Genomic DNA, 14,358 nt, shown 5'->3' with positions numbered 1-14,358 from the left:
CCTCTTTCTTCTTCTTTAAACTGCTTATTTAGGAGGCGGATCACCTGCCTCCATATCACCCTATCCTCAGCATCTCTCATCATTACATCCATGAATCTCTGAGGAATTCCTTATCTGTTCCTGCTTTGCAAAGCCTGTAATTTTTTTTAAAGTCATTCATACAATCACTGGTACAGAAAATACATTAAATATCGCAAAATAAAAATTTTATTTTTATGTAAATGAAAAAGAACCACGGAAAACAAACTAAAGTATTATTACAATTAATAAAAACAGTATCTCTGGGAATGAATAAGGTTGTACATGTAGTTCAAAATAATCAAGACTGTACAAAAGAGTATTAGGGCCACAGAAGGTAGAAAAAAACTAAGGGACAACAAATTTTTTACATTAAAGTGGCAAATTGACACACAAAAGCTATCACCTAACCTAAACGAGTCTGTTATTTTCTTCTGAATGGACCCATTTCATTACAAGGTCTCTTCAAAGTCTGGAAGTTTATAATGTGGTGACTCTGTGCTAAAATCAGCATTTGTTTGTTGCTTAATCCAATTAAAATGTATAATATAAGGTTTAACATAGAAGATTTTGAGGAGTGTTTTGTTGTTTTTTAAATTTATTTTATACCCGTCCCTTCCCTCTTCCTTCAGTGACCCTCTTAAGAATTACTTTTATTTTGAAAATTATAGAACCGGATATTTTCCCGGATATTCTAGTCACAGCAGAACAAGATGGCGTCTCAGCAGCCGCAACCAGGAGGGTCGATGTCTCAGGCCGGATTACAACAACAGTCTGCTTCAATGCAGCAACAGCAGCAGCAGCAGCAACAACAACAGCAGCAGCAACAACAACAACAACAGCAGCAGCAACAACAACAGCAACTGAGTCAACAGCAAGACTTTGACCCAGTTCAGAGATTTAAGATGCTTATACCGCAGCTAAAGGAGAGTTTACAGGTAAGTGCTGCGCATGTAGCTGGCTGAAGATGCTAACCCTCACATACTGTTCGTTTTGACATTTAACAGCAGTAAAAAACAAAACAAATTTAATTATTTTAGCCTGAAATTTGATACCTTTCCCGAAAGTTTCCCAGTAAACATAAAAATATATTTTATAATTCGATACTGTTGCACAGGTGCTTCAAATTTTTGTACAATGACGTTAATCCCGATCTATTGAGGTGGATTTTAGATCCACCAGTGTGGTTCTACTTCAATTAAACTGTGATTTTAGTGAATATGGAAACCGTGAAACTGTACATCCCACCCCAATTGATGTGTATTTTTATTATTTTTATTGGACTCTTATGACGGAGGTCAAAGGGGACTTTCACATTACCATGGGAACTGCCTGCCTCCCAACATATTTGGCCGGGTCCTGTAAAGTCCTGTGTAAATGTGTAGTTAAACAGCCAATCAGTTCTGGAATTATCTTGACATTTTCCTTTGAATAAAATATATTTAAATCGTTTTGACAGTCATGTAAAACCTAAAAATATACTATCTTCCTGTGCTTTGAAACATTAATATGGATCATTAGTCACTAATTCACTATTATCCAAAATCTGTTGTAGACACTTAGGAAGGAATTCTTCGCCTGGCTCAATATTGATCTGAAACATACTGTGAAGGTGTAGAGTGTGAATGAAATTTACTTTACTTCTTTCCAATGCAGAATGTAATGAGAATCGCCTCCCTGAATTTGGCATATAACACGACAATTGACAACGGCATGTAAGTAGCGTCGTTTGTGGCAACCTCTGATCTGTATGTCTCTGTCAAGCAGCCTTCTGATTTATTTCTATGTCTGTCTTTTTTTTCCTTTTGTTTTAGAAAAACCAGTGACACTTCAGTGACACTTCAGCGCTTTGACAAAAGCCTGGAGGAGTTTTATGCCCTTTGCGATCAACTTGAGCTATGTTTGGTAAGATTCAAACAAACAAATAATCCATCATGGAGTAAAAACAGACATCCAGACACATTTATGTGTTGATTTTTGTGAGTGTTTTGTCATTTCTGTAAGAGATCATAACTGTACCCCTAAAAACTAAATATGACTGTAAACCTTTTTTCTCACAAAACATTACAAATATTTAAATTGGGTGTAAACCAATCTCATTGTGATATGTTTTAATGACTTAAACAGATGAAATAGAACTTAACTCAAGACTGACTATTAAAAAAAGCATTAAAATTAAAGAAGTTATCAGTCAAATCTAAAAGACCTTTTAGAATGTAACTCCCGCGATAAACGAGGGACCACTGCACTGTATCTACACTTAAGATTTCCTCCACAAACTGAATTTTTTCTTCTTCTCTGTGCAGCGACTAGCATATGAGTGCCTCTCACAGAGCATCGACAGTGCCAAACACTCACCCAACCTGGTCCCAACAGCCACCAAGCCAGACACCGTCCAGACAGAGTCCATGTCATATGCCCAGTACCTTGGCATGATCAAATCTCAGATCTCCTGTGCCAAAGATATCCACAACGCTTTGCTGGAGTGTTCTAAGAAGATTGCAGGAAAGGGACAGCCTCAAGGAATCATATAGATTTGGACTGATGGTTACAGCTCTTTATGCACCAGGTGTTTTGTAAAAGGTGACAGAATTGTAAAATATTTACTTCTCACTTTCATGCTACATTGGCCATGATGATGATTTATGTCAGCAGGTCAAAAGGTCATGTATATTTGGTGGAGCGTGAAGTTGTGTTTTTGCCACCACTTTGTAAATAATTCTGACAGACGTTATGTTGGAAGATGACCAGCAGGTGGCGGCAGAAGCGCAGGTGAAGTCTTTTATAACACGTTTGTATTCGCTAATAAAATCTTTCTACTTACCGGTATGTTTGCTGAAATTTTTCATGTTTCTTAAGGATGTGACTTTCAGATACCGTTCCTCTGCTGCAATTAGCTTTTTTAAGCTTGTCACTTCTTCTTTTGTCTCTCACTTATCCAGTTTCCTAATGTTTTGAAGGACAAGCTGGACCCAATGTAGAAATATGCAAGTTTTCTGCTAATATATCTTTGGGAATCACCTTGTTGGTGAAAAAAATAGTATTTAATGTCAACATAGGTTATTGTTGGGATTTTTCAATAAATTCAGCTAAAGAAATGTGAATAAATTGTGTTTTTATGACAGGCTGCAAATGAGTGTCTAAAAATAATATTTAAAATTGTTTTGCTCATTTGTCTGTGAAGGCTCAAACATGGTTCATCCCTTGAATATGGTGCCTTTATGCTTGAATAAGTCAGTATTAAGTGGCTTAACAAAAAAGCACTTCTAAAACAACGGTTCAGGCATAAGGACTGGACTGAAAATGACTGAAAAAGCAGCCAATGTACAGAGCTACAGAGTAAAGGTCTGAGCCATTAGAAGCAAAATATAATGAAATGAAAGGTGTTTCAAGACTTTTGCACAGCACTCTATATTTACATACCATCATGCTCTTTTGGCCCTTGTGCTGTGTATTCAGAGGGTGAATGAGGACTTTGATAACATGTCAGGTTTCTGCAGCTTCTTCCAATTGTATCTGAAGCTCTGGAATGTATGCAGTCTGATATAGAAACATGTGAGAGGCACGCTTGCAGCTGTGTAACATCTCAGACCAATCTGAGCTACTGACAAGTGCTTAGATCCAAAAATACCACCCCCGGTCACTCTTAGAGACAAGGGCTTCATTTTGACACCGGCTATGCTATGTTATTCAGTATTCAGACTGACTTCCAAATATTGAGGATAACCTTTGTATATACTTAAAAAAAAAAAAACCCCAACAGATTAGTCTTATCACTTTTATTTTCAGTTGATACATTTTCTTCACTGTTAAAGCTCGTAAAAATACACAAATCACTGAGAAAAATTCACACGTCGACAGTTTGTGAACGGAGTTCATCAGATGAAACGCGAGACAACACCAAATTAACAATATAAAAAGAGAAGGGTAATAGTTCTTTTTACATAAGATTACAGCAGATAAAGTACATATCTGTCGCATCAGGTACAAGACAACATAATCTCAGACAAAACAGGTATGATCTAAGTGCATTAGCGCATTCCACACAGCTCAGTAATTCACTATGTTCTCTCCGGTCTGGCTGCATGACAATATTAAAAAAGACAATACGAGAAACTGATGAAATCAACTGCGTTTTGAATGTGTTACCCCAATATGATGACATCACTACATCCTCAAGGAAAAAAAATATAATGAAACCAAGCATATTCAAAGTGCACTATAACTGCTTTTGCAACTTCAATGCATTACATTTCTATATCGTTAATGCCCCAGAGATATAAACATTTTCTAGTTTTTAATAATTCTTTTGTCTCGTGTAGTGCCAAACGCCTTACCATTTATGTGTAGCAAATAGTGCACCGATTCAAACTAAGTGCTGAAAAATGTTTAGCATTCTCATAGTTGTGCAGCATGTTTCAGAAAATGTGCAGCAGTAGTGTGAAACGTAAGTAACTGAGCCAAAATATTGAAAAACCAGACACAGCTTGACCTTTTAAAATCCAGGTCAGTGGTCTGACTGTGTTTATGGGTAAGAAGGGCACCAGTTTGTACTGTATGCTGTTTAAAAACAAACAACTTTATTGCACACTGCTTCGTCGTCCCTGAGCTCTCACTTTTTCTGTTTTCCTTTAGCCTTGCTCCCTGGTTGGTCTCTGCAGGAAACACCAAAACAAAGACAAAAATTAAATACGTATCTTCCATATGTTTGTCATTTGATGCTGATCTGGAGTTTCTCAACTGTCTGCAGCACTACATAATAATCCAATAATAATCCAACCTGTGGTCCTGCTCAGGACCAGTGAGGGCTGCCTGGTGAACAACACGGGGTTGTGGTTCGTTCAAGCGAGACATGGGCCCGGTTTGCTGAAACTTGGACACTTCCTGCTGCCACTCATCATCAAAAGACTGTGCTTCAGCTGAGGAATTATTATCGTGTTAGGCAGACTCAGGGCCTAGAAAGACCTAAACAATGGCATTTCATAGTAGTATAACATTTTTATCTGAATTTTTTTTAAACAAAGTTTTCATGGAACTTGTTGGTAACGCTTTATAATACCGCCCGCTACTAAGGACAGATTGAATTAAAAATGTAAAGACAAGCTGGTCATCTCCTGGACTTCTGTGCCCTCAAATTTGGCGTTGTAAAAGCCGTTTACATTTCTTCACCCGAAATGTTCTGATCACTTTAAACAACTGCTGTGTAGAATTCAATGACATCTAGTAAAGTTACAGGCTGAGACCAATCAAGTGTACCTCCTTCGCTGTTTTTAATCATTTAGATGAGACTATAGGGCGATGTGCACAGGATATACGCTGCCTCTCACCCTATGACAGCTCGGGAAAAACTCTGACCTTGAACTGGAATACCAGAAGAAAATTGATGGATGGACTGAAGGATGGGTCTATGGTATAGGTCAGATTTTGTGTCAACATTAAAATGTAAAAGTCCCTACAGAAAGTGTTTGATTTATCTGTACATCTACCAAGTAAACACAAAGAGCTCTTATTAAGCAATCCTGTTATTACGTAGTATTATGAACACTGCATTCCAGTTTAGCTGATACATATCCATTCCTACACACCTGCCCTTTAAGACTTTACACGACTCAGTTGGCATGTTATTTATTAAAATAAAAATATTTAAAAATGAGAAAAAAACTAAAACTAAGGACATAATTACCCTGTAATTAAATGGAATTTCAGTGTATGTTATATGGTATTACAATGTATTTTATTTACCTACAGATACTTCAAGGTAGATGCACAATAAATGGTAAATGGCCTGTATTTATATAGAGCTTTACTAGTCCCTAAGGACCCCAAAGCGCTTTACACATCCAGTCACCCACCCATTCACACACACATTCACACACTGGTGATGGCAAGCTACATTGTAGCCACAGCCACCCTGGGGCGCACTGACAGAGGCGAGGCTGCCGGACACTGGCGCCACCGGGCCCTCTGACCACCACCAGTAGGCAACGGGTGAAGTGTCTTGCCCAAGGACACAACGACCGAGACTGACGGAGCCGGGGCTCGAACCGGCAACCTTCTGATTACAATAATAATAATGGATTGGATTGATATAGCGCTTTTCAAGGCACCCAAAGCGCTTTACAATACCACTATTCATTCACTCTCACATTCACACACTGGTGGAGGCAGCTACTGTTGTAGCCACAGCTGCCCTGGGGCAGACTGACAGAAGCGAGGCTGCCATATCGCGCCATCGGCCCCTCTGGCCAACACCAGTAGGCAAGTAGGGTAAAGTGTCTTGCCCAAGGACACAACGACCAGGACAGAGAGCCCAGGGATCGAACCGGTGACCTTCCGGTTACAGATGCGATTCCCAACCCCCTGAGCCACAGTCGCCCAAGGCGACTCCCAACTCTTGAGCCACGAATAACAACAAGTCAGATTTTTTTTTAAAGAAAACACAGAAATAATTACATTGTAAGTAATTTTAAGTAATGTATAAGTAATGTCATAAAAGATGTAAGGGGCCAAGATGAATCCACTCCATTACAAATTTGTAACGTTGTTTGTTGTTCCAAAAGATTATGATAAAATTACACACAAAATTGCTTACACTGTACTAAAATTACTTTAAGTATATTTTATGTCTCATTTCCTGTAAAATAACTGACGTTACATAACACTTAAAAATACTTATGCATTAAGCAAAATTACTTACATTTACTTAGTGTATAGTTTTTTCTTTGTTTCTTGTAAAAATCTGACTTGTTGCCGCCTTACTGTAGTGTACCTACTTTTAACTTTTTGTATAAGTAAAATGACATTGTAATTTCAAATAAAATACACGGAAATTCCATTAAATTACAGGGGAATTACGCCCTTAGTCTAGGGTCGTATTATAAAGTGTTACCAACTTATCCAAACACACCATAAAACTATGGTGGTACGCTTAAAAAATTGAGGGAGAATACATTTTTGCAGCCTTTACATACAGAAATAGTAAAGTTATAACATACATTCATCCATATTTTGAAAGTCCTGGTTGAACTCCTTCTCTCCTGTTTTCTTGTTGTATTTCTTCTCAACAACATGCCCCCTGTCCTGGATGTGGTGTCCGATTTTCATCTTCTCGAGACCACTCTCAGAGTCTCTGATTGCTTGCCGGGTCTCCTTGATCTGGGGCGTGTTAAAAATAAGCACATATCATTAAAGTCATGTGACATAGGAGTTACAAGGAAAGCTGTAATAATACCAATAAAACAAGCTCATATTGAGAGTATATGATAGTCAAAGTGTAGACGTTTCTCATGTTGAAGTGGAAACTTACAGCACTAACATGCATTTAGTTTTGATATAATATAGTACAGTAATACATCCACAGGGTTACTTACCCCTCCTGGGGCACAGCGTGTTGACGAGGTTGCTTGGTAGACCTTGGGAGGCTCATTTCCAACCTTTGAATATGTCATTACTGATGAGGAGCGAAATGAGTGGGTGTTTGAATCTGCGGACTCCTGAAACACACAGAAACAAATACTGTCAGGCAATCGCCTTTTGTATAACATAATTTTCAATATCAATTCAGTTTTAGTCAAATCGTTCCAAATCACAACAATATTTGCTTTAAGGCACTTTATATTGTAAGTTAATAGAGAGAAAACACCAACAATCGGACAACCCACTATTAGCAACCACTTGGCAACAGTGGGAAGGAAAAACTCCTTTTAACAAGAAGAAACTGCCAAGAGAAACAGGCTGAACGTAAACTCACAAGGTTTCTGTGCATTCCCTCCATCCTACTTCTCATGCTGGCCATCATGTTGTCAAACACACCGAAAGGGTTTCTCATCAAGTCCTGCACAGACACAATGGGAAAATAATAACAGTCATTTGACGGCTGGCCTCACATGGGTCACAAAACATTTTCGGCTCATAAACAGCCGCAGCATGCGTACAAACATACATTTAGCACAGTGAAGTCCGTACATGTATCTTACACAGTTGCTGCCCGGGACACATTTTATCACTTCACAATACTGTATCACGTTACCTCCTGGCATTCGTGACTAAAGTTTAAGCAAGTACAGCAGAGGATTCCTTGATCTGGATTTTCCTTGCATAGAGATATTAAAAATGGATAACTTCAAATGTTTCTGTGCTGCTTTTGTCAAGCCGGGTTTTCCCCTAATTAAATGGACCCAGATCTTACAGAAACAGATGCATCATCAGCCTTATACTTCAGAAACTGCAAACCACTATGGTTACATCCTCATAACTTCTCAGAGTAAGACAAAGACCAATCACATTTTTTAAACTACTATTAGCTAGACATAATCTTAATTGTGCCAAACAGCGATGATGATGCCATAGTTGAGACCATTATAAACTAGATTATGTAAAACTACTAAAGCAACCCGCCAGTCATTCCACATACTGGTCACAGAGTTTTCATAGGAATTATTCATTGTATTTTTTTCAGAAGTTTAAAATAGACTCTGTCTTCATGTATTCTGAGTATTGTTACAAGTAATGTATGTGTTTGGGTGTAATCTAGCACCACAATAATATTTATGTTACTAATCATCTCCCAAACACCATTTCATGATTAACTTTGACTTTAAAGTGTTAAAGCCTTGAAAGAGTAATTTGATAGTTTAAATTTGGAGTTCAATTCAGTTTTACAACATTAGGGAAAAACCCCAAACAATATGTTATGAGGAAATACTCAGGGTTTATGGGACTGTGAGGAACCATCCATTACAACTGGTTACAGGGTAAGGGGAAACAGAAGAGAAAAAAGGAGAGCATAGAGAGACATGGACAAGACATTTTTGCAGAGAGTTGGCAGAAGTTTATAGCATGGAGTAGTGGCATATAAATGGATCAGAAGAAATGGTCGATGAGTGCTGGTTCCTGGACAAACAGTAGTGGACAGAACTAGTTACAGACTTAGGAGCACACACATAGCCTATATATGAGAAAGTCACATGAGTTTTAATGAACAAAAGAGAACTCTACTGACCGTATTGTCAATCCCACCAAATGGCAACAACGACCGGCTCATATCCTGGGGAGTCAAACAACACCAGTTTAGCAACACAACTTCACACACAATATTTGAATAATTTGGAACAGTAATAGTAAAAATGTCTGCATTATACACTTGTGATCATAAGTTCACATGTACTTGCCCTCATCACGTTGAATGACATTGTAGAACCTTTAGCACTACTCATTAAATGATTGGTGTATGTATTTATTTGAGCCTATATGCTTCCTTTTGACTCAATGTGGGTTAGAGAAAATCTGTATGCTGTGCAATCATTTTACCCTGGAAAAAAAACCCAGTTCAAACAAATCATTAAAAGCCTCAAATTAGCATGACATTGATGCCCATGATGAGTGTGTGTAAACTTTGGACAACAACTGTACATACATGTTCTAGCTCAGTGATATGTTGCTACATACAAAAACTGTAGACTTTCTGTGTTTGCTGTGGTTATTGCCAGTAGCTGTTAGATTTTCATACATCAGTATGTAAGCCCTTGACACAGTCACACACAACTCCCCACATAGCTCAAAGCACAGGCGTTCAAGGCCTTGAATCTTCTGGAAGTGAAAGGAGTGAGAAACCAGGAGGGGCCGGCCTGCAGGCTTCATTCAGAGTCTGTGTTCCCTCGGCCAAAATCACAGGTGTTTGTGACCCTTTGACCCTGGATAAACATCTCAACTGCCATCATGATGTGTGCCAATGGATTTTCAGTGAGTGTGATGCACAGTGGTATTGTGCGTGATCAGTGGGGTGTTGAGTGACTTGTGTTCCAAGTGTAATTGGGTCGCATTGCCAGAGATTAGTGTGGCTTGAACACTGAAACTGAGCTTCATTCATTCTAGGAAGGCTTCAGTGGGCAGGGTGGACCACTGAGGACAGGAATCTCACAGCGGTCCCAGAGTCCAAGGCTGCTCTCTCAGCTCTTTTCAAAGGTCAAGCTGATGTAAAATGCTCCTGACCCGTATCTATGAGGCCCTCACAGCCATTTTTATCCCACAGTGGCATCTGTGAACTAATAAATGCCAGTTACATATCTGCCAGCATTATATTTAGACCAGGGTTGAGCAGAGGAGAGACTGAGGGTGAAAAATAATGTGGTCTACATGTTACACATTATTTTTGGCTGGTGGATAGCTGAAAATTGATCTTTTCTGTCTGTCAGTTTGATATTAAACCTACAACTTTGCATCCCGAGGCAGGCTGCAGGAACCAAAGAAGTGATAAATCACCAGAAAGTTTTTTGTTAAATTTGTTCTCTCAGAGCTAAACGACTACAGAGAAGGTAAAGAGGCACTGAGTCAGGTGACTAACATTAATAGGCGAATAAAGCCAACTTTCTACATTTTTATAGATTTTTTTATTCAGTGTAAACAGAATATTAATCAGCAACAAAAAAAAGAGCTCACACCTTTGTAACCCTAACTAAACAGAACCAACTGTAGAATTACAGTGAGGCTTGATTGTCAGTGATACTTTTGTAAACAAATGCCTTTATGAAGACATGTTTTGAAATGTAATATAAACCCGGTGGTTGATATTGGCAAGCGACAGAGAAATGTGAATACTCAAAGCAGCCATGGAAGGTAAGGCAGGACTTACTGTCCTGCTGAGAATCTAATGCTTGGTAAGCGAATACAAGAAGTACAAGCCTTCCAGCATTTATGTTGTCAGTGTGTGTGTGCCATTGCATCCATGTTACTCTGTAAGCTGCGACTGTGCGTAATTATGCTTGTGAAGATGTTTTATTGATGTATTTTTGCATGCACATTTGTGCCTGTGATATTGGAGAACAGTTAGAGGGAGCGAGTGAGCTGTCTGTCGTGCAGCCGCTAATTGCAGCACCATTGCCAAGGAACATTCTGCCAAACAGATGGATGAAAAGAGCAACAATGAATAAGCCGAGTGTCCGTGACATCTGTACATACAAGCCACTGCAAAGACAATAACACAGCTGCACAGCTTCAGACCACTCTTGGGCGGCATTTCTCCTTATCTTCAGATAAATGAGGCAAAGCAGAGACTTAATTTCATATGTCTTACCACACAGTAGGTCTTCTGATTGTTGTTTTAACAAAACAGTGTAAGAGAACGCTAACACAACAGGTTTCTGTAAACCAGATTTGCTGTTAGAGGAAACAACAGAGCAGCACAACAGCTTTCAGTGTAGCCCCTTTCTTGTCCTTGACTTGAAGGAGGAAGTGTCTGTTCTGTTATGTGTAGACTATAACAGGGTGAATGAAGATCCACCGTTCGATGTTTATTCAGTGCCCCAGGCTGATGAGCTCCTGGACCAGTTAGGGTTTTCAAAACCCTGTGTTTGGAACACTGTCAGATTTGACATCTCAGCAGAGTACAAGCTGAAAGCCGCTTCTTTAGTCTGTCAGTTTGTGGTACTCCCTTCTAAATTTTCTGGGTCTCCATGATGTGTTGTATCCACATGCAGCATACACTGCACATATCTGGATGATGGTAGGATTCCAAGCAAATGCTGGGAGAAACATGACATGGTGCATGATGGGAAGCATTATCCAAAGTTAAAGTTAACTCCAGTAGTCACTGGGACATTTAAAAAAAAAAGTCTGATTAAAAAAAAAGAAAAAAAGAAAAGAAAGGTTTTTAAAAGACCTAAATTCCTGGGATTTGTAAGTTATGAGTGGGTGTTTTTTCCCTGAACTGCACAGCTCTAACAAGGCCCCTGACCAACCTAACTAAGATTGACTCAGATCTGGTGAAGCAGCCACTCTGTAGAGAACCACACCTCCGCTCACCTTACCTCTCTCCTATTTATTCTGCAGGCTGATGCTTTAAACAAGAGGGTGAAGCAGTTCAGAGCAATCCGTCAGTCCCACTTTCTAGGATTTGCCTTGTATCCATGACCCCCTGCAGTGCCTCCACTGCTTGAAGGAAACCTAGATCACCTGGTGGTTCTGTCTTTTCAGTGTTTTAAGCTCAAGGTGGTCTATAGGCTGTGCGTGCAGATAGTTGTGGCAGACTTCCTCTCCCACTCTCATTAGACAAGTAGTAAGAGCTTCCCTCTCAGCTGGCATTAGCTAGTTAAAGGTATGGTGCTAATAAAGAGAAAGCAGACAGCTGGCGATTCAGGGCAGGCTTCTGATGTAAGTCATTATCAAAGATATAAATACAGGCTCTCATGAGGTAGTGGGATCAAAGCAGGTGACGGGAACTAAGTTTGACTAAAAGCAGGCAGTGGAGGGGCGATTTGGAAAAGGTTAACGGGTGCAGTAGCAGGTCTAAACTAACCCTTGGCCTATCTACTCGTTATTTCATTACATCGAGGACAGTTAACATCAAAAAGTTCCGGTCATCTGGTCAATGAATACTGTCTAACCATCATATCTTGAGGAAATATGTTGCAAAGCCATGGCCTTAAGCTCAGGGTATAAGACAAATTGCATGCAATAAAAGATTATTGCATGCAATTGCTAATTAAATGCAATGCTATTATTGGGATAGCATTGCATTTAATGATGACAGACCAGCTAAAGTAATATCTAAATAAACACTTATCTTCAGCAGAGAAAAGCAGAGTTCTTTGGGGTCATATGCCTTGGAGTTTTCAAGCTTTAAGACTGTGCATGTTTTTGCAAGAAAGCAGTGTGTCAGTGGAACAATGCACTATAAATAGGGCTCTTCAGGGCTAGATATAACTGTCCTGAGAGGCCAAGGGGGTTGCCCTTTCCCAAAACCAAAGACTCACATGGACCCATACCTCAGTGAGAGGTGCCAGTGGCAGGCTTCCAGTATAGCCTTAGTAAACTCAAAATACCAGCCATCTGTGGTTATAAACTCACAGATCATAAGTGTTACACTTAAGCAGAGGCTTCATTCATTTCCCTTGTAGAGCTAAACTGGTGGTGTCTATTACATGTTAGCTGAGTTTACAAGTTGACGAAACACGTTCTCACCCTGTGTTCGTTTCTCAGTGGATGGGATGAACTGGGATGTTCTACCATCTCGTGGCCACGGTTTCTCCCATCCATTAGACTTGGCATAAGGGCCCCACCGAAAGGCTCGGAGAAGCTACGCATCATCTGCCGCATATGCTCCCTATGTGCACGGAAAGGATCCCTGTGGGAAAGGAAGAAGTAGTAAAGACAAAGTGTGTCTCAATATTCGCTAAGGAAAAGAAAAGGAAAAGAAAAAACAGAAATAAAAAAAGATTTATGTTTACATGTCAGAATGACTTACATCTTTTAGTTACATGAGCTTGAAACACATTATAGACAAAGTCTTTACTGAAGACAACACACTGAAATATGAAGGACTCCTAATATAATTTTAGCCACCTTTAACACTTGCCTTAGAAGTCGGGTCAAGTGTGGCTGCCCTAACTAAGTGATAGCACAGTGCCAGTGTAGACACTATACTACACTTTCTGCAAACTGCACTGGCTCGTCCTTGTAATGATAGAAAGCTGCATCAAAAACAAATATGGACACAAAGTAACGCCCTTGTATTTATTTTTAACAAGTAAAGGGGTTCACATTAAAACCAACTATAACAACTTAAACTTATTAAAAACTGTATCATATCACAGTTACTGTGCTCGGTGCAAAATTGCAGTAACACGACTAAGTCAAGGAAAACTATCAGGCTGTTATTGTCTTGTATATTGCACATCTAATTAACCGAACAACAGATAACACAGTCAATTTAGTTAGGTCTAATGTGCCAATGACAGATTTTAATAAAAACAATATTCCCACTGCTGTTCATCCGCGTGATAAATTGACAAATACATACACGAATGAAGATTTAGCAAGACTTCCAAACTGAAAACCCAACAGATTTGAACAGTGACAGCTCTTAAGAAAATTTTAACACACTGGTTCAGTTACTCACGAGGCGAACGGATCTTCATCAAACTCCCTGAGACTGCTGTTGAACATTTTCAGGTGTTTTCGAAGCGGTAAAGTTCTTCTAGAAAAAATCCGCCACAGGTGTCCGGAGCTCGCCGCTCAGCCTCGGTATCGTTACTATAGAGGCGATGACAGGCAACCTGATGTTAAAAACAAAGTCGCGCTGACGGCAGACCACGTGGTACGAATCCGTCCCTCGAATTGGCGGGTTCATCATGGGGTCCGCGCGCTGTCTGTTGTGGCTGGCTGCTATGGCAACGCAACTCTCGAAATTTCTTGGAAAACTGAAGTTTCTTGTCCTGTTCATGTACGTTGCTGCAAAAAGTTGAAGTGTGTTTATCAGACTTATTCAGACAAGGAGCTGTTACATTCATACAGTAAGCTATGCCACTAAATAACAAAAAAAAAGTAGACATATCGGTGACATGA

The 14,358-nt window shown here is 39.5% G+C and overlaps 2 protein-coding genes across 3 annotated transcripts; one reads left to right on the top strand and one right to left on the bottom strand.

Moving 5' to 3' along the window:
• The first annotated feature begins 708 nt into the window (after positions 1–708).
• med29 (mediator complex subunit 29) lies at positions 709–2,847 on the top strand. The gene is made up of 4 exons (XM_080889014.1): positions 709–956; positions 1,675–1,733; positions 1,833–1,923; positions 2,325–2,847. Exons 1-4 carry the CDS (start codon positions 732–734, stop codon positions 2,550–2,552), a joined length of 603 nt encoding a protein of 200 aa, XP_080745140.1. The 5' UTR covers positions 709–731; the 3' UTR covers positions 2,553–2,847.
• Positions 2,848–3,788: 941 nt separating this feature from the next.
• mlf1 (myeloid leukemia factor 1) lies at positions 3,789–14,101 on the bottom strand. 2 transcript variants are annotated; one of them, XM_080890114.1, is made up of 8 exons: positions 13,913–14,101; positions 12,976–13,138; positions 9,020–9,064; positions 7,769–7,852; positions 7,389–7,511; positions 7,014–7,173; positions 4,799–4,937; positions 3,789–4,673 (listed from the first exon to the last, which is right to left on the bottom strand). In XM_080890114.1, exons 1-8 carry the CDS (start codon positions 13,957–13,959, stop codon positions 4,631–4,633), a joined length of 804 nt encoding a protein of 267 aa, XP_080746240.1. In that variant the 5' UTR covers positions 13,960–14,101; the 3' UTR covers positions 3,789–4,630. The 2 variants fall into 2 exon arrangements, with proteins under 2 accessions (XP_080746240.1, XP_080746241.1); XM_080890115.1 differs by having other exon boundaries at positions 12,976–13,186; positions 13,913–14,058.
• Between the last annotated feature and the right edge of the window lie 257 nt (positions 14,102–14,358).

The sequence above is a fragment of the Rhamphochromis sp. 'chilingali' genome, assembly GCF_963969265.1.
Source record: "Rhamphochromis sp. 'chilingali' genome assembly, chromosome: 8".
In the NCBI taxonomy this organism is placed as follows: domain Eukaryota; kingdom Metazoa; phylum Chordata; class Actinopteri; order Cichliformes; family Cichlidae; genus Rhamphochromis; species Rhamphochromis sp. 'chilingali'.
The sequence above is the reverse complement of the archived record's forward strand: the minus strand, read 5'-3'. Positions and strand labels throughout refer to the sequence as shown.